General features: G+C 38.9%; 4 protein-coding genes across 8 annotated transcripts in view; all 4 read left to right on the forward strand.

The window, feature by feature from the left end:
- Positions 1-19,759, forward strand: part of LOC146448546 (uncharacterized) — a 76,590-nt gene that overhangs the window by 24,925 nt on the left and 31,906 nt on the right. The gene's annotated exons all lie outside the window — the stretch shown is intronic.
- LOC146448547 (uncharacterized) overlaps positions 1-19,759 on the forward strand; it is an 81,732-nt gene that overhangs the window by 22,586 nt on the left and 39,387 nt on the right. The window lies entirely within an intron of this gene.
- On the forward strand, positions 3,365-7,332 carry LOC146448549 (uncharacterized). Its single transcript, XM_085102461.1, has 3 exons — positions 3,365-3,654; positions 6,500-6,788; positions 7,199-7,332. The coding sequence occupies exons 2-3, from the start codon at positions 6,524-6,526 to the stop codon at positions 7,315-7,317; spliced, it is 384 nt and encodes a 127-aa protein (XP_084958587.1). The 5' UTR covers positions 3,365-3,654; positions 6,500-6,523; the 3' UTR covers positions 7,318-7,332.
- On the forward strand, positions 8,791-19,727 carry LOC146448550 (uncharacterized). 5 transcript variants are annotated; one of them, XM_085102468.1, is made up of 4 exons: positions 8,791-9,283; positions 17,339-17,603; positions 18,417-18,519; positions 19,025-19,727. In XM_085102468.1, exons 1-3 carry the CDS (start codon positions 9,266-9,268, stop codon positions 18,500-18,502), a joined length of 369 nt encoding a protein of 122 aa, XP_084958594.1. In that variant the 5' UTR covers positions 8,791-9,265; the 3' UTR covers positions 18,503-18,519; positions 19,025-19,727. The 5 variants fall into 5 exon arrangements, with proteins under 5 accessions (XP_084958594.1, XP_084958595.1, XP_084958593.1 ...); XM_085102467.1 differs by having other exon boundaries at positions 8,792-9,283; positions 18,417-18,515; positions 19,023-19,727; XM_085102469.1 differs by lacking the exon at positions 18,417-18,519 and having other exon boundaries at positions 19,023-19,727.

Raw genomic sequence — 19,759 nt, forward strand, 5'->3', positions numbered from 1 at the left:
AGGAGGTGCCAGAGTTCATGGAGGACGTGCTTACGGAGTTGGGCATTCGCCAACTCTCTTTTCGCACCCGCGAGATACTTGCTTTACGTGGTCTCTCGTGCACGTTGCTGTAACGGTTCAGCGGCCCTTTAACTGGACTACCTGTAGTTCTGAAGCTGTCCATAAAAGAAAAGAAAACTTCAAACTAGAAACCACAATTTTCTCACACCACAAGAAACTCTATCCAAGCGTTTTGTCGGGTCAAGATTATTGTTATTGGGGGGTGATTGTGTTGAGTATGACGCGCCGTTTGTTTCAAAGTTGGTTGGTATTTTTATAGTTACCGTATCTGTATCATTCCGAAGTATCTCCCCTGTCGTAGCCTGTGTAGAGCCGCCCCCTCCCCTCGGTGCAACAAAGGAAATAGAAGACGTCTGCACGCAGGCTACTCCGTCGTCCACATATAAATATTATTAATCCTTCAAATGCTTGCTTCTTTGAGTTGTTTGCAATAAGCAGATCTGTTGCAGAAATAATTAGTAATCATTAGTTTAGTTTGACACTGTTTTCATTGTAGCCTGAGTATCAGGCTTTTCAGTGGGGAGGGGGGGGGGGGGGGGTTGGGGAGAGGGGAGATAACCGGTCATTTCAAAGTTGATTGAAGTTGCATGAAGCTTTAAACTATCGTTTCCGGCCGTTGTTTCGTGATTACGTTCTCCATATCTTACGACGATGATTTTATTAAAATTACCTTTTGAAAGACATGTTCGCGGTCAAAATTTAGCAAGTAACAAATCCGAATGGTGTTACAGAGGCCGAAAGTTAGTCTCCTTCGCAGTAGCCTGTGTTGCAGCCGAACCAACCTCGTTCCCAGGGTCTCTCATCTTAGATGAGAGACCCTGGGAACGAGGTTGCAGCCGATTTTGTTACTCGAGACCCTGACTTGTCAGTCTACCCGTTGTTCTGTTGTTTGGGCTGGTCACACAACGCGCTCCCTCTCGTGTGACTAGCCTAAACAACCTCGAAAGTTGACTATAATCCCTTCATGGCATCTGCTGCAGGCGCGAAAGTGTCATGCAGAAAACGTGACAAGGTCTTTGCGAGAGAAGTTCAGCGTTTGCGCGTTTGTTTTGGCCCAGCAACAGGAAACGGACGTAATCTGACGGAGCCGGAAATCTCTAACAATATCTTTTTGGAGTTATAAATGAAATAAATTTGTATTTGACATCTTTACGAGTACAACGCGGTGAAGCGTTATTAGTTTGGGCGTAAACATAGCACAGAATTGTTTATATGGAGAAAGAAATTGAAATTCAAGGTTATAGTCAAAGTTGAAACCTGGGAAAATATATTACAAACTTAATGTACCATGAAACTGGGTTGAAAGCGTTCAATGACGATTTTTGTTACTCAATATTACTTTTTATCTATTAAACGCTGTGAAGTCTAGGAGAGCAGGACGTTAAAGGTCCCCCTTATTTTCTTTTGGAAGGCTACATCTCTTGAACTACCGGGATAAAAAGTTTAAAACTGTTTCAAAGAGTATAAAATAAGATATGTGATGGTGCGGATGCAGTTTTTTTTTTCTTTTTCGTCGACTACATTTTCCCCTGGGAACTGATTTTTTTTGTCTTCTCTTTTAGCTGTTTCTGAGTTTGAAATAAAAACCGTTTCGTTTGTGATTAAATGTAAACAGCAATTTCTAAACATTATTACGTAATTTGTGATAAAATACGCGTCATAGTACCACATATGCAAAGTTGAAAAATCTACAATTTCGATTTTATGCAACTTTGTCTTTTCTCCGTTACGTTTATTTTTTTTTGCGTTTAAATACCCCTTAAGTTTGACCATAGACACTAATGTCGCGGGAAATTTGAATTTCTATAATAAGCTGTAACTTCACGTCTTCTTATCCGATTGAGATGGGGTTTTCACCAGAAATCATAGAATTCTATACCGAAAACCAATACAGCATTTTTCACATTATTTTCCTGAATTTTAATTCTGACGCCAAATTTGGGCATCATTTGTGGCGTCACAATAGCAGTCAAATAAAATTAAATAAGAACCAATTGCAAGGTAATTTATCCACCTACTTCCCTTCTAAGTCTCGTTACATTTGATTCATTCTACTTTTGTCTATAGCTTATAACTCTCAGTTTTGAGAGTCGCGGGAGGAAAAGCCCTAGCAACCGACCATCGTGATATAAATGATAATAGAAGCAGAAGGCTGGTTTGGCCAGCCTAAATATAGCACACTTTAAAAAGTAATTCTGCGTTGTGTCGGTCTCTGCTTCTATTATCAAATAGAGTAACCTTTTTTACATCTTGTATTTAAATTGACTGATAAATGAATCACTAAATGACGTTGTCGTCATATACAGTTGCGTTTGAGACTGTCAATGTATACTTCTCGAGTATATTGAAAGCTACATCAGCGTGTATCAATTTTTTCAATTTAGGTGTTGCTTTTGACTTACTTGACTTAGTTCCTTATCTCCTCTGGGAGAATAGGGCCGTTGACTTGTTTTCTCCATCCCACCCTGTCTCTCGCAGCGATGACAGCCTCTCCCCAAGTGTCAAAACCCATCTTCTGCCTCTCTCCTTCCACAGTCCTTCTCCAGGTCTCTTTCGGCCGCCCTCTTTTCCTCTTCCCCTTGTTTTATTAGGAGGAGTTCGAAAAACGAAAGGAGAGAGGCAATCGTTTTTTTTTTTTTTTTTTTTTAGCAGGCACTAAAAGCAACACCTCCAACTTGGACACTGGAGGTGTTGCTTTTAGTGCCTGCTAAAAAAAAAAAAACGATTGCCTCTCTCCTTTCATTTTTCGAACTCCTCCTAATAAACCAAAAAAATTCACTAAGCAATCTTTAAAATGCGGCTAAATTTCTGTTAATTCAACTGCATTTTCATCCTACTCCAAATCCAAATTCGAAGAAGGCAGCTTTTCAGGTCGATCATATTGCCAAGACTTGAACTATTCTGGATTGAAATCACCATGATAATTTATTAAGTTTAAAACGTCGTTACTAAATCCATGTCAAATTTGTGTCCACATATAAAATTAATGGCGGTATTTTCGACATATCCGCATTAAAAATATAATAATAATATCTATCGTCTCGTTTTCGTTTTTTCTTTTTATTTTCTTTCTTTCAAATTTTTTGAGGTCGTAAGGGCAGCTTTGCTTTGGTTGAATTCTTTCTTCTTCATTTTCTAGTCTTCTTTTTGATAACAAGGATAATTAAAATATTTACTACATTGCGTGATTGAATTTGTTCACGTCAATTTGGTTGTTTTAAATCTCGCCGCACATCTCTCAGGCATGGATATAAAAATGATTAAAGGGCCATGCAAGCTTGCGTGGTTGTGCCATTAAATCTTTCACGACAAGGGCAGCAATTATACATATTTTGATGCTTACGAAAAAAGAAATTAAGCCGCGTGTCTGTCGAACATTATATTTCAGAATACGCTGCTCCGGTAATTCCTGAGAGGATTTTTGATTTATTTCCGTGTTTTTCACTTGTCTTGCATGTCACATTCTGCGTCGCGTAAACATCATTCAGCAAAACATATGGCACTTAGCCTTAAAAGGATAGCTATCCTTACAACAGACTAGAATATCCTTTCAAGCCGAACAGTTCATTTTCTGCAGGACTTCGGACTCATTTGGTGAGTACACTTTCGGCACGTTTGTTATTTTTGTTTTGCAGCAAAAAAGGACTTCATATTTGAATTAGTTCAGCAAATATGGCAATCTTCGGGTTGATTGTCTCACATCAAAAGACAAAACAAAATAAATATTTTCTTATGTATTTCTCTTCAAAATGTGTTACCGTCTATTGCTTCAACAAAAGGAACGCCTCAAAAAGACGAGAGCTATGATTTGAATCATTACGGTTTTATGTTTTAAGGAATGACGAATAAATTCGATCCTTTAACACAGTAAACTTTCGATCAGCTTTAAAGTACGAACTGATCGAATACTGAAAATACGAGAGAAACTCGACAGCATAAATGACACTCGTTGACCAAGCTACAATAGCTAGACCCGGAAGCGGACAAGACACTTCAGTCTAAATCTATTGTTAACCAAAAAACCCGATCTTAGCAGACATTGACACTCTAGAATATATTTACGTTCAACACAGTTTTCTCGCCGAAAATCTCTGTTGTATTATATGGTTATTTTTTTTTACGCTCCCGGTTCAGTTTAAATTATTTATTGCATGGTTTTCCTTTTAACGCTTTGATAGGTATCCCATTCGGTGACGTCACGTCAGAGGTAAATACAGATGTTATCACACTCACAGATGCCAACATTTATCATTTTTATTCTTCAGCCCGAGGGAATGAGTGGTGAAAAGATCACTTTTGACAAGAGTTGACAAATTCATAAACGTGGAAGCACAAGTGCGTCATTATGTGTACTTTTGAGAATATTTTAAACTGAGCTAACTGCAAAACAATACATATCCACGTTACACCGAAAATATCACTATAAATTAAAGCAATTTTTTTTATATATATTTAATTAAGTAACGCCCTCTTCGAATCAAAGAAATTACGATACGATCGTGAGGTTAAAACATATATTTGTTATAAATTAATCATATTTTTCATCTCCGACCAGTCAGTCGTTTGATACGAGCTTTGGTGGATTGCGCTTGATTATTTCAGTATTGTCATGCATGGTGATAACAGTATTACTAGCAATAAGGTGTTTTATAGCATGTGGCATGCAGTTGCCATGGGAAATTTTCTTGGAGCCAGACCTGGTCTATCTGGGAAGCTCTGATCCCAAGATTTTACCTGGCGCATATTTTTTAAGAATAAAAAGTAGCGAGATTAAATCATGACGTTTCAGCGACGACATGTCACCATTATCAAATGTAAATTATTATAAGGTCAGTAACGTTACTGAACTTATAATCATTTACATTTGATAATAGTGAAATGTCGTGGCCGAAACGTCATGTTTTAATCTCGCTACTTTTTGTTCTGAAATATTTTTCCAAATCCTTCGTTATCAGTATATTTTTGTTTTGTACGTTATGCGATCATATGTAACAAGGCAGCCTGTCAGGATCTCAGAAATCTCCTTTTTTCAGTATCGAGATGCCAGTGACGTGAAAATATTCCCCAGTAAATCGGACTGGCCGATTGTTGGATAAAACTGAAAATACGGCTAGTATAGGTAGTTTGCACTTCCGCCATGTTGGTAGACAAAACAAAAGAAAATTTGTTCACAAAGTTTGCATAAATATGGAAAAGAAATCCCAGAGGAGAAAAATCTTATTTCTCCTGTCCACCAACTTGGCCGCGATCCATCACATTCAAACCATCAATTGGCTTGTTTCTCAGTTCTAGGTTAAAATGTAATCAGTCCGAGTTTTCTCAGTTGTAATTGAGGAGCTTTGAGGCTTACAGAGCCACCAGAAAGACGAACGATACTTTCTGCTAAGCTTAGGCAAGGAGGCTTTCTCGTTAGCTCTTTTTCTCTCGAGATTAAGCCTAACCCTAACCGTAACCCTAAACCTAACCCCAATGTCCAAATTGATGTAGTCTCGGTCGCTTGTGCCACCTCTGAGGGAGGCCATTACAACTAGATTAAAATTGAACACAACGCAAATTAGCTAAAAGGTACCAAACATCGTCTTATATACATAATTAGGATTTTGAAGCTAAAAAATGAGTTTTGAGTTTTAAGTTTTGACTGTTGTTCCTTGTGCGCTTTTAAATTTCTACCGAAGCCGTTTTGGCAAGAAATACTTTTGGTGTTTCCCTTCAACAAAATTTACAATATTTCATAAATTCTCATGCATTAATGTTAGCTCTGCAGTGTATGTTGTAGTGATCAAGAGAACCCATGAATTTCCCACTGAGCGTTAGCCCATGTAAGGAAAAGGGACGAGGCAAAAACTTTGACCTCGTCATGAATCATTCATTATTATACATTACCTTTACTGTAATTAAGGATGGCATAGGACATAAGCATAAAATAAACAAGCGAGGATACTGACTTCGTAAGCATAAAGATATACGCATGAGCAGAAAAGCATTTCTTGGCGGAAGTCTCGATACAGGCCAAGATGTAACCATGACTGGTGGAGGAACAGTTGACTGCCTTGTGCTTGTGCTTATGTCGTCCCTATTCTCATGTTAAGTGAAAACTCTGAAACAGGCATTAGAATAATTACAAGAAGTACAAACGTGTTCGTTCTCCTTGTGCTTATGCTTATTCATATGTCGCAGGTGTTCTCACTTGCCGTTTAAGCGGCGTTTGTGCTTATGCTTACTTTCTAGAGAAGTCCAGGCTTACAGAGTTTCATCCTGCCTGTTAAATTACCGCTAAAGAGATCATGAATCCAAAAGCTATGCCATGGCCGACGTTGAACTATAATAACAGGAGCTACTTGTAGATGAATTTTGTTTCACCTCAGTAACGTTTGATGAGAAATGTTTCTCTGATTCTATCAGCTATATTAACTGATTACAATTTTCTTCTTTATGAAAGGCAACAACCGTCTGGATAAAAGTCATGTCTGACCTTGCTGCATTTAAAAACAATGTACAGATACGCGCCTTTAGGAGCGTCTCATTCAACCGCCATCCCCCAATTGGATCTCATCGCTCAAGAAGAACTCTCAGTCTTCCAACTCGGGAAAAGCCAGCAATTCCGCCGGTAATAACGGAAAACCCTGAATTCTCGCAGCTGGTGTCTGGCGAACCACACACTGAGGAAGAGATGCCAAAAGAAGAACAGCCGAAACAGCAGCAGATACTCCTGGATTGTTATGAAATCGGTACGGTGGATCTTTTAACCTGGACGTTTTATAGAGTTCCCTATAGGGTGGGGGCGTAGGTGATTGACTTCCAGGAACAGTCTGTATGAGATATGTATTGGCACCATAGCAAGTTTGGGTCCCTTGTAGCAGGCTTTTATTAAGGCTGGTTTTCACTGACTAGGATATGAGCGTAAGAGTAAAGATAAGCAAGTGAGAACACTAGCTACATAAGCATAAAGACAGACCCACGCGCAGAAAACCATTTCTTGACGGAATTCTCGATACCAGCCCTCCTTGGACGAAACGGTTGACTGCCTTTTGCTTGCGCTTTTGTCGTCCCCGCTCTCATTAGTGAAAACTTCGACATATGCATACGCAATGTAAATATCGCAGGTGTTTTTGGACGACTATCTTATTTTTTCCAACAGGTTGGGTTAGTCCAGTGGTAGGATTACTCATCAGTCTGCTTTTGTACGCTTGGGCGTGTTTCCTTGCATTGTCTTCAAACAACAAAGAACCAGGAAGTGATAAGAAGTTTTATATGTAAATAGGGACACGGCTTGCTAGGACGTTTACATTTCTGACACTCTACTTACTGATACATTTTAATTCATCATCTGAGGGTATATGAATGATATGGACACCGAGATTCAAGTCAGCTCCAGGAGACAGCAAGTAATTTCCAGCATGTTCCTGATGTCTGTTGGCCCTTGTCGTCATGCCAGACGGTCATAGCAGTTTGCTAGCTCCTCTCGTGGCTAATCCTACCAAAAATCAGGATTTGAGCGGCAGGACCGGCTGCAGTAACGGCACGTAAAGGTGCCACAATTTGAGACGGCGGCCGTTTGACGCACTCTCTGTTTTCTTCGATCGCACTTCTCTTTCCACTCTGCCCTCAGCATCTCTTCCTGCAGGGCGGCTCCTGTGGGCACCGCAAGTTTTCCATGCCGCTCGATCTGACACCATTCGTTACCAGGATTTTGGGTCTATCTGTTCATGTCTAGTACTGGATGTTTATTTCGATCAAAGGATTTCATCACAAACATGTGTCATTGACCAAATACCAAGGAGCCTTGAAACGACTTACTTTTCTAATTGCACGGCTTAATTCTTATGTACCGATAGCGCCGAGATATGTACCAATACCTTTTACTCCCCTCCCCGTGCATAGGGAGCATTTTGATACTGTATGACGCCAGGGTGGAGATAAATTTGTGCAAATTCATGTCCACCGGGCAACTTGTTAAAACTGACTGCGGGGGCCTCAATGCATGTTACGTATAGGCTGTGTAGCAAGCGTTTCCTTGTTTATATTATTATTATTATTATTATTATTATTACCATTATTTATTTATTTATTTGTTTGGCTGTTTAACCGTGCGTAAATCGGGACGGGGGCGAAAAAAAAAAAAAAAAAGAAAAGAAAAGAAAGGAGTAGGGTCTGATGGAGGGGTGGGTTAATAAGAGGGGACTAGAGAGAGGAAACGCTTGCCGCTTGCCCCTCTACCCCTTCCTCCGTTTCTTTGTTTTTTTTTTTTTTTTTTCGTTCTCGTCATAATTTCCGCTCGTTGAAACAGAGAAAAACGCAGAAAACTCCACAGAAACTCTTGCCACGCAGACTATGTTGATCTATGTTATATATTGTGTAGTTTTCTTGATCGAAATCATTATAGAATTGGAGCTGAAGATCACTAAAGATAACTTTAAAGAGCAAAACCCGATATGATGCCTTTCTATACGACTTGCTGCATGAAACCGAAAAAAAAAAAACCCAACAGTTATCGCAGTTTGTAATAAATTCCTGGCTTTGAGTAAATGCGTTGTCCGGTTGCCGTTTTCATAAATACCAACCCGGCTTTGTCTTCCCAGGTTCCTTCCCTCGTCCCCACGAATGGAAAGCGCTCTAGGTTCATGTGACAAACAACCAATGCATACTGCTAGGATGTGATGTCAATGGGTGGCAATGTGCTTGGATTTGACAGTCGATGGGTGGCAATGTGCTGGGATTTGAATGTCGATGGGTGGCAATGTGCCTGACTTTTGAATGTCGATGAGTGGCAATGTGCTGGGATTTGAATGTCGATGAGCGGTATAAGTGAAAGAAATGTGATGGAAATACATCTATCACTTGTCCACCAGGCTAGGACATAACATCACATTTCTTTCACAATGTTAATCCAATTTATAAACTTGTCTCGATTTACAAAGATAATACCTAACACCAGAACCAAAGGTCAAGCTATTATAACCCACGAGGGAAGCGCGTCAGGTCTGGCAAATGACGAAATGGCTACGATATTTGATAGCTCTGCTGTTATTACAAAAATATTATCTTCCATTAGGCAGGTGATTAGTTCCAAAGCAACGTCAAACTATTGGATGCTTGTGTAGCGTAGCACTGCTCATAGACAGAGAAAACATAACTTTTCGCCGTTGGTAGCAGAGGTTTGCCAGACGAAGCGTCGTGGCCGATTTTCAACACAGGGCAAGTCGCAATGGAAGGAGAAGAACAGGCAAGTGTGCTAGTTGTTTATTTTTAGTGAAACGCGGTGACTTACGGTGTTAGAGCTGATCAGTACCATCAATTATAACTTCCTAACGTACAGTGTCGCCTTAAGGCACGGGAAGAGAGGGGAAAGAGAAGGAGGATCGAGCAACTCAAGGCTTCAGCTAAGTAAAGTTCTGCCTCGCGAAAGATTATTTGTTCACGTTAATCTTAAGCCAATTACAGAACAAAACCATTTGGCACTAAAGTATTGAAGAGTGAGACAGAGGATGCAGAAGACCAAGACAGTGGCACGTCCACAATAATAATGTTAAAAATAAGGGAGTTCTGACTTCTCTGGCGTCCTTTCGCTGAACAGCTTTGACGATAGAAATCGACTAACGATCATCAGTACCATGAAGCACTGTACTGTTACGTGTTCCACTCTTTCAGACTGGGAATAGTATAGTAAAAGTGTTATAGTTGTTATAGGAGCGAAGGACGGCGGATAGCCACGAACACTTTGAGCTTTGCTAGAGAACTAAATGGAATCATTTCAAGTTCACCTTTCGTCATCTCCCTTTAGTAGAAAAACTAGCTGGCAGTCAGCGTTGCTTAAAAAGCTGAGCTCTTTCATTTGAATACTATACTCACTGTCAGTCAAATTTCATGCATAAAATGAAAAGTTTGCTTTGATTAGAATGGCAAAAATGCACCTATGAACAACATCTTATTAAATCGACAACTTTGATCAACACAAAATAGAACTACCAATTTTAAACCCATCTCAGTATACAACTATGATGATATTGAGTTGAATGCATCTGAAATGTTAAAATTTATATAAAAAAAAATAAGAATCAGCTGGTCAAAAGCCGCTTTGCCAGGCGCCTGCATTTTAGGCCGGCAAACACGTAAGGCAAATAGGCAAAGCGAGAACGTACTGTTGAATAATCAATCCCCGGCGTCACTGAGATTTAGTGGTGAGCTTTTCGGCTGATTCTCCTTCCAAAGTTTTACTTAAGTTAGGAGTGTATGGTTTCTATAAATCAAGTAGCATTTGATTTCTTTATTGAAAGGAAAAAAATATATTTTGTTACTAATTATAACAGGCAACTTAATGAGCACTATAAAACAGATGACTAAGTAGCGAGGTCACCGCCAGGGCAGATGATCTGATTGATTCATCCATGAACGACGACCTTCTAGTTTCTTCTTCTAAATACCATAAACATAGAATAAAAATGCTGATTTCAAAAGTTAATAAAATAAAATAAAATAAATAAAAAGAAGAAGAAAAAATCCCATTTTTCTTATTCCAAATATAGACGGTTCTTTTCTTCTAAAGACAAATTAAAACAAGCCATTTCTTTTTCTTTGAGAGACGGCTTCGATAGCTGGCTGTCAGTTTCAACAGTAACACTTTATACAACCTATTTAAACATAGCTAAAGAAGATAGCAATACTGGACTCCGAAAATCAGTGGCCAAACTCATTAGTCGATCCATATGCATTTTAGTTTAGCCGACGAATAATCTCTTTAAGTATAAGTATTATATTTTCTTTGGGATTTGTTTGAATTGATGTAGGTCTCGTGTGTTGTTTACTGGATAATCATTTTTTTTTTTTTTTTTGGAAATACAATGCACACCGGAAATATTCAATGCTTAGCGAGTGCCATACTTCAAAGGCTGTGCTCACCAAAAAATGTATGTTATATCCGATGCGTGCTGAATACTGTAACTTCTATTTCTGACACAAAACAAAACTTACCTCTGTTAAAACCATCAATTTCAAGTTGACACTTGAAAAAGAAAGAAAGAAAGAAAGAAAAAAAGAAAGAAAGAAAGAAAGAAAGAAAGAGAAAGAAAAACGCCAACAAAAACAAAAATACCCCTTTTGTTAAAATTTATAGGGTATGCCTTGTTGTAAGTTTTTTAAATACTGCTTGAAAACAAAACAATAGATCGCATTCAAAAATAATGGAAAAAAAAACAGTCTTCGTAAATTCGGTTGCTTTCATAAAAAGTGTACTGAAATCAAGTCATGTTCAGAGTGATATATGCTAGTTTTTCTCCTTCCGGACAAGAGATAATGTCCTGGTATATTTTTCTTACGTGCTGTTACCCTTCTCTGTGCTCCCGAATTAGTCGTCAGCAAGTTGACCAAACTCTAAGACCAAAATCGCTTAAAGCGGCTTTCGGGAGCTTACAAAAGGGAAAATTAAAACCACAGCAAAAACAACAGGCAAGGTTTCTCAAGACAAACCGTTTGGCAATTGCAGCTTTTCATAGAAAATCTGTTGACTATTTTGATGGAAAAGATCGATATACAATCTCTCATACAAGGCTCTTTTCATCTGTGGGCCAATATTAACTCAGAAATTCCTGTGGTTTGACCCTTAGAATGTTTGGCTTACCACGAAAACATTTTACAAACAACTTCGGATGTTGTGAGCAGAATCTAGTCCATAAGGGCAGAAACAAAGCGCAGTTTTCTAAACAGAGCCATCTGTTTACCAGTTCGAATGCTGACTACCACTGACTCAAAATTATTGAGAAGAATCTACGATGCTCACCCTTTAAAAGAAAGTTTTAAAATACACCATCTCTGGAAAACTGATTACCTTTAAGTATTTAAGTGCATGAAATTTAATTTGAAATTAATTTAATCAAATTTCATCGCCATTGCGGTATATACGTATCGAGTTTATACATGTGGTTTCTAATGTAATTACCCTATTTTAATTACAATTCATCTTGCCTATATAGTGGCAAGAGTGGCAAGTGGTTTTGTATTTTATGTTTTCAAAATGAAAAATAAAAGTGTTTCTTTTTTGCCAATACAATCAAGAACTTTCAATTCATACATCTACATTTTCGCAATTGGCAGAACTCTTAATAATTCGTGGCTCTACAGACGCAACGGCATAACTAAAGTTAATTTCGAAATAATCCTTGAGTTTGCATTTAAATGCCAGGGTGGTCTGTGCGTGCGTCGGTCTATTCAAATGATAATGAAAAAATAATCATTTCTCAAAATAAAGTTAGATTATCGTGTTTTTACTATCTTTAGCCTTCAACCTGCTAAATAAAGATAATCCCATTACAGCTATTTCTGTTGTATCAGTACCGCGATAAGTATTGCATTGCTTCCCGTACAATGTTTTTTTTTTTTCTTACTGTTTTGTTTTTTCGAAACAGTGTGGAATGAAATAAAAATTGAACGAACGCACTAAAATACGTGCAAACAAACAACGGAAGGAAAAAGAATAGATGAATATATAGTTGTTTGATTGGACGGACGGACAAATGGATGGATGGATGGATGGATGGATGGATGGATGGATGGATGGGTGGGTGGGTGGGTGGATGGATTGTAGGAAGGAAGGAAAGGAAAAAAGACTTATGACTATCGATGAAAAAGATGGATGTTTGGACGTACGGACGAACGGATGGACGCATGGATGGGGTGTAGATAAGTATAGCTGGAATAGATCGAATGTACTATGAATGGATGGATAGAATATTTTACTACTCCAAACTCGCCCAAATTGCCCTGGTAGGTCCTGGAATCCATTCACAAAACGGCCGGAGAGACAACTTCACTCGTGGGCCTCCATGTCTGCTACCGCAGCATGTCTGGCGGCTCAGTCAGCATGAAACCACCTCTCACCTCTGTTTTCTTTTAGAGGCTTGCCTCTACCCACATTCCAGCTTAATGATGCAAAAATGGGGGCCCCTGCAGAGGAAAATGGCTCGAAAAAACACTCACTTACAAAGCCATGATTTTACCAGATTCGTGCTCGTGCACTCGCTCGAACAAACAACAACAACCGTCACTTGCGTCACTTGACAATTTAGCCTAAGCCCACAGCTTCTTAAGATCGCAGATATTTTTATTTTATCTCCATTTACGGACAAATTAAGTGGTTCAGACGATTAATTGCCAAAAAGTCATTGAAAAAGAAATAGCACAAACCTAGGATTCAAAGGGTTAATTATCTCTAAAAATAAAATGTTCCGCTACCCCCAATTTTCTTTCTGGATTCCAATAGCCCTTGCTAAGATCTGCTTTTCCCTCATAGTCATAAACTGTGCAAAAAAACTTTGTATTAGGAGGTACCTTCCTTAAAGACACGGTCCACCTGTTTGTTGCTGGTCTCTGACAAAGATGCGTCAAAGTTCCGCCATATTTTACAGCTGCAGAAATGAACGGTTTATTGACAGTGCTTGTTATGTCCCAAGAACAGTAATAAGCGTTTGCAATTTTGGTTTCCTAAAAAAATGAACTTCTACATCTTAATTACATGTATTAATCTCGGTCCACCCTTACAATTAAGCGACCGATTAAGCCAACGGAAAATAATTCTAATTTCATAAACGACCTGCACTGTACTACGAGCTTTGTTTGATTTACATCGCTGTGGGACTTCATAATCGACTCAAGATTTAAAAAAAGAAGTAAGTAAGAACTACCTTCAGCATTGTAGTAAACTGCTCCAGATCAGAGGAATTTAGTGCCAGTTAGCTAGTTTCAGCTCTTTAAATGGTTACACTTTTCCGATGTTTTCAGTTTTTCTTTGGACACGATAAGACGCGATTTACTGGTTTAGACTACGGTATGGGAAATGACGTATTATGGTATGGAAAAAATCAGGAGAGCAGGGTGATGCTGCGCCGAACTGAGCACCCTCCCCACCCTGGGCTGATCTATTGAATTAAGGCAGTTTGCACAGATAAAACAAAAGTATTTAATGGAAGTTAACCATTATAATTGGAAACAGCTTATCGGTCTGTTGTGTCTGGTGATTGAGCAGCGCGTCAAAAATTTCAAGGTTCATCGGCAAAACACGTTCAATATCAGTCAACCATGAAATTTCTTAAATTTTGCTGCAACGTTTGATTTTTCTGTATCGTTGCTTATCGCGGGACTTGTGAGGTTGGACAGAATCTCTTCATTGGAAAAATCAAACGACATTGCAGGTTTCATTCCTGTCCCGCCGACGAAGACAGTTTGTATACACAGCAAGTGCGTTTTTAGGCCAACAGAGTCTGGCCAACATAAAGAATTATTTGTTATCGGCAAACTTAGAAACATCTGAGTGCACAAGAAGATTTCAAGACATCCAGCGCGGTGAAACTAAAAAAGGTTAGTTACTGACGACAAAACCCATGTAATATTACTGATCATTTTGAATTCAAAGACTATGTGGCAGTCATAATTTGGCGATTTGTCGAATTCACGTTCATAATTCTAAGTCTTAAAGGAGTGGCATCGAACAGAGAGTATCTATTATAAGAAATTTTAACGTTCATGTTTTGCCCCTGAGCCTATAAAGTGTTTTCTGCAAGGGCGCCCAATGAAGACAATTCAATACTGATACTCGTTTTTTGTTTTCCTAGATCGTTTTAAAGCCTTAATACAAAGGCTGTTTGGAAAGATCTAGGCAGTAAGATCCCTTCGGTTCGTTTAGGACGTGGAAAATTTTCGTAAGCGGAATATTATCTCCCGATTTGCCTAGCTGCTGTTCACGGAAAAGTCTTTTGAATCTTACCCAGACTTATTTTGCACTTTCAAAGCCCTTTTTGTCCCTCCGAAGACAAAAGGTATTATGCTTGATACCCATGTTTAATATGAATATTTGACATGACATTTCACCAACAAAAATCTTTTTTTTTTTTTGTATCACAGTTAAATTCGAAAATCTAAAGCGATTTAGCTCTTCCGAGCAAATATTCATCGTGAAATTTTTAGTTCTGTGGATAAGCTGCGCCCATTGGAAAGAAACTACAGACACCATTAAGCAGTAGGCGTTTGTTAGGCTTCGTTATTTGCTTTCTGTAATTTGCAAGATAAGGCGATTGGGATTTTATTATTACGATGGATTCAAAGACAGACGGCCATGAACATTGAAAATTATGTTGCAAATTTCTGAAATTTTTACAATGCTACTGCTGCTCCGTGTTTATTTTCACCGTAAATTAGATAATTAATTTTAATTATAAAGTTTACTGTTTAGCAACTTTGTCGATGATTCAGTTCTGTCAAATGCAAACTGGGTTATGATGCCAGAATAGGTTAATCATATCAATAAATTTACACGAAAAATCTACTGAGTCAGACCGCTGAAGGATGCTATCCAGCTGGTCTAAATTTAAGCTACTTTACGTATCCGAAGATAAGTTCACGGGCTACCATATATTTTGCCTGTCTGTAAAATATGCTAATATAAACCATCTTGTTTGATTTGCATGAAAACAGCCACCTTATTAAGCGAAATTGAAATTCACCAACGCGTTTGTTCACCAAAATTAAACACCCTAAAAGCTTAAAGGAAAACAGGTCAACTCGCTAGACAATGCGATCAAACACTCCTTCAATTTTCAGTGTGGTATGAAAATTTGAATAAATTTATGGACCTCAATATAATCGTGACTATGTTAGGCGATCCTAATAAAATGTTCCATTTCCCATCACTTGACTAATCCAACGTTTTTTGACAAATGAAAAAAGAAAAGTTTCGCATTTCATTGCGTGCCTACTCAAGTAGTTTAAACAGGAGGGAGGGGGCGTCTACAACGCAAATAAGACGAAATTAAAATTTCACACATAGACAGGTCTCATCGTCCTTAAAATTTTTAAGCACAATAAGCAGCCCAAAAAAACACGAGACACGTCACGTGATAATGTTTCTCAAACTGCCGGCGATTCCGTTTCAGAGAAAACGTCAAATAAAAACACTTTTCTGATGCACACTGGATAACCTCAGCTGTTCACGTTTGAAATAACCGTCCATTGGTCTCTAAAAATTAAATTGCGAGGACAAAGATAATTTTTCACTTCGAAATTCAGCATTTGAATGTTTATGACTCCAATTTAAAAACTTGCTAGACACAATCCCAAGCAACCAGAGTTTAATGAGTTCATTTTACTCAATAAGCCATTTCCGAGTTGCTGTAAACCTCATTATGAAAGCGAGGCTAAGTGCAAAAGCTTTTTATATGAAATCAGTTTTGTTTGCATATGAATGAAAACTAACTAACTAATTATCATAACAATAACTTAGCCTCGCGTTCATAATGAGGTTCACAGCGATTCGGAAATGGCTTATTTTCAAGTCATGAACCTTAAACTCTTAATATCAAAAAACAAATTCTCCTATCTTGTCCCCCTGCTTCTCTTATAAAAGAACTGGAGAGAAGTTATTAAAATATCAAGAAAATTCACCTTGGATGATCGTATCCTTAATTCTCATGACCTCAGGGGTTGCAAGAAGAAATTTGATGCTGATCACTGTCAGGGCTTAAAGGGTTAAAGTGAGCGAAGAAGCAAAGCTTAATTAACCGCACTCACATTCAACTAAAAGTTACCCTGCAGTGGTAAGAACCGAGAATACCGGCGACGGTGACAAAACGTAAGTGGCGGTCTCCCTTCAGTGTAGTACCACTGCCCCTTAAGGTGTGGCATAGGGGGGCCAGAAAAAGGGGTGCTATTAGAGGGAGGATACTAGGTCAGACGTTACGATGGAAAGTAATGTATGATGGAACCATTTTGTAGAGATCCAGTCCGATATTCAAGGTTGGCCATAGGACTTACAGTGGTGCAAAGTGCATTTTGAAGAACATCCTAGCTTGAAGTCGATAGAAACTAATCGGGACAGGGTCAAAATACATGGATTTAAGGAAGACTGGCACAAAGCAGGGGAGGGATAAGGCATGCTGGAAACACATTAAAGCAGGAATGAAAAATAATTGGGAGCTTTCTCATGCAAGTTCAATCTCCTGCCTAGAGTCCTTAGGGTCCTTGGCCAGCGGTTGGTCGCCAGGAGAGGTTCCGGACGGTAAAACAATGTTAGACGTTACGGGGCAGCCAATCAAAAAGATTTAGGTATTTTCTAACTCTCTAGCGTCTGTCCAGCGAGCAACCGCTGGTCAATGAGCCTGAGGACACGGTGACAGGCACACAGCAATTACAAGGCTCATTTAACCCAAGATGGCCAATTAGATAGCGATCAAGGTACTAGATAGGTTATACTCGATTATCAGCTAAATTAACATTTCATTCGTTTTTTTCCTCATAGACCGTTTTCTCCGAGCTTCCTGACGCCATGTCTGAATCAAACTTGTTAACGCCGTCCCATGAGAACTCGCGTAGCTTTCGTTCCCATTCCCTCAAGAACCAGAGTCAGCCTTTTCTTTTGCCGCCGCGCGCAAAGCGACGCACGTTGAGTCTACCTTGCAAACCAGTTATTCCGCCCTTCATTATCGTACAAGGTTGCCGTGACAACCAGGAGACTGAAAGCGAGGAAGAAGAACTGGACTGTGATCCTAATAAGGAAAGTATGGGTGAGACCGCTGAAAAATTTTACTTTGTTTGTTTGTTTTTTTTTTTTATTTGGTATACTTGGTACGTAGCTTAAAACCAAGTTTCAACAAAACTAGGAGCCCAAAATATGGACTGAGGGCGTCTGCCAGTGGCTCCTTTAAATGCTGACGTCCGATCTTACCCCACCGAAAGATTGTAAACCGCCATGAGGCTATTATTTAAAACTGAAAAAAAGTTGAAATGACCACCAGACATGGACTTCAGTTGTTTTTGTTTGTTTGTTTAAGGTTTTACAACAGTGCATGCGGCTGGCCAATAGACCATGTTCGTATACTAGATGTTGAACTGGATGTAGATTGAAATGGAGGCTCTGGCAGGGGGTGGGGGTGGAAGGGATGTGGCATGGTAAAGCTAAACAACAAAACATAATAAGATGTTTGCATGTAGAAATATTCCCCGGGTTAAGCCTTGTGTACAAGCTAGTTCCAGTTAATTACCTAGAATACGTTATTGGGTAAGGACGTCCAACGTACGACCCGAGGGTTTCCTGAAGGTCGCTTTATTATGGCTTTCCTTCCTCTTGTCTTTAATAAATGCTAAGCAGCGCTAATCTGACAATGAACTGGCCTGGGGTGGCGTTAAGAAGTTAATATACAGTTAAATAAATAAATTTAACACAAATTAGTGAGTGCACAAAGCTAAAAGGAAGCTTACGACACATGGCCGCTACAATTGAATTTACCTTAAAGCTCGAATTGTCATTTGTTGAATCCCACTAGTAAGTTTCTAAAGTCATTTTAAATCCGTTACTTTTTGTTATGTCTGTTTTTCAGCCTGGTACACACCAGTTGTGGGATTATCCTGTAGTCTTCTGATGTATATTTGGTCATGCGCACTAGCCTACTATTCAGGAAGATGATCAACTGACACGTGTACGTAAACCTTAAGGGTCGGTTAAAAACACAGTTTAGACGGTGTTTAACAAAACCACGTTCTAAGCCATTTTCAAATTTGCCAACAGTCACATCTAAACATTGTCTACTGCCGACGGTAGCAAGAAGGCTTGCAACGCAGATTAGAAAAACTATTTATCTACTGCATGAACTGATAAACCACTTAATTATAAACCGATTTGGAGTCCCACTGACGTCTTAAGCCGCGAGTAAGTCTGTTTGAATAAGTGGCCCCAAATTGTTTCCTTCTTAGGTCTCAATAAGCGTTTGAAAAGGCCTAACAAGCAGATTTTGATGAACCTAGTTCAATGGCCTTAGCTCCCAAAGTCTTTTGTAGCTCAGTGGTAAGGCATCCGAACTGGTAATCTTAGGACGGTCTTAGGTTCGACTCCTGCTAGGAACACTCAGATTTCATTTTATTCGAGCATGCCTGTGTCATTGACTGAATTATACATCATTCGCAGATCTTTTATTTTTTATCCGCAGAGACATCAAATAAGAAAAAAAATGGAGAGAGAGAAAAACGACTTGATATGAATGTTTTATAAAAAAAGAACTGAGAATTTCATGCAAGCAAGATATGCGTGTGTCGCTATTGTCAGCTATTTGTGTGGCAAAGACATAAAACAAAGGTACACTTAACAATTCTTCAAGAATAAGGAGCAGTCAAGAATGAAACATGCATATACATGCAGGAAGTAATTTATTTCAAACAAGAACACGACATAAACGTATTATTATCTCAGCCAGAGTTGCCAGAAGTCGGCACCTTACGGCGCGAAATATCAGCCACATTCGACGAAGCCGCGAGACATGACGCCTAACAGGACTTTACGGAAACGCGCTTAAGAAGGTCTATATTATTGATTAACTGTGTTTGCAAGGACCACCGCGACAAAATAAAAGTACCAGATCCTGTAGTAAAGGATCTAATCGGCAAAAAAATTTTGGAACAAATAATCTAAAAAGAGGAAGGCTGATTTCACGATCCTGGACCGGGAAGTATACTTCTCCAATATTTCGAACGGCCTTTCTTCTTTATGGTAAGAAAAGCCGTGCCGTTTCGAAATATTGGAAAAATATACTTCCCTGACCGTGGAATCAGCCCCTTGATTTTTTTTTTTTTTTAGATTATTTGTATTAGAGATTCCCGGTGTGTCAAAACCAAATTACATCTTCATTTTAGGAGTGTCCATTTGTAGTCATTTTTAAAAAGATTTTCT

Source organism: Pavona decussata, unplaced genomic scaffold (assembly GCF_977016875.1).
Source record: "Pavona decussata unplaced genomic scaffold, jaPavDecu1.1 SCAFFOLD_912, whole genome shotgun sequence".
Classification (NCBI taxonomy): Eukaryota; Metazoa; Cnidaria; class Anthozoa; order Scleractinia; family Agariciidae; genus Pavona; species Pavona decussata.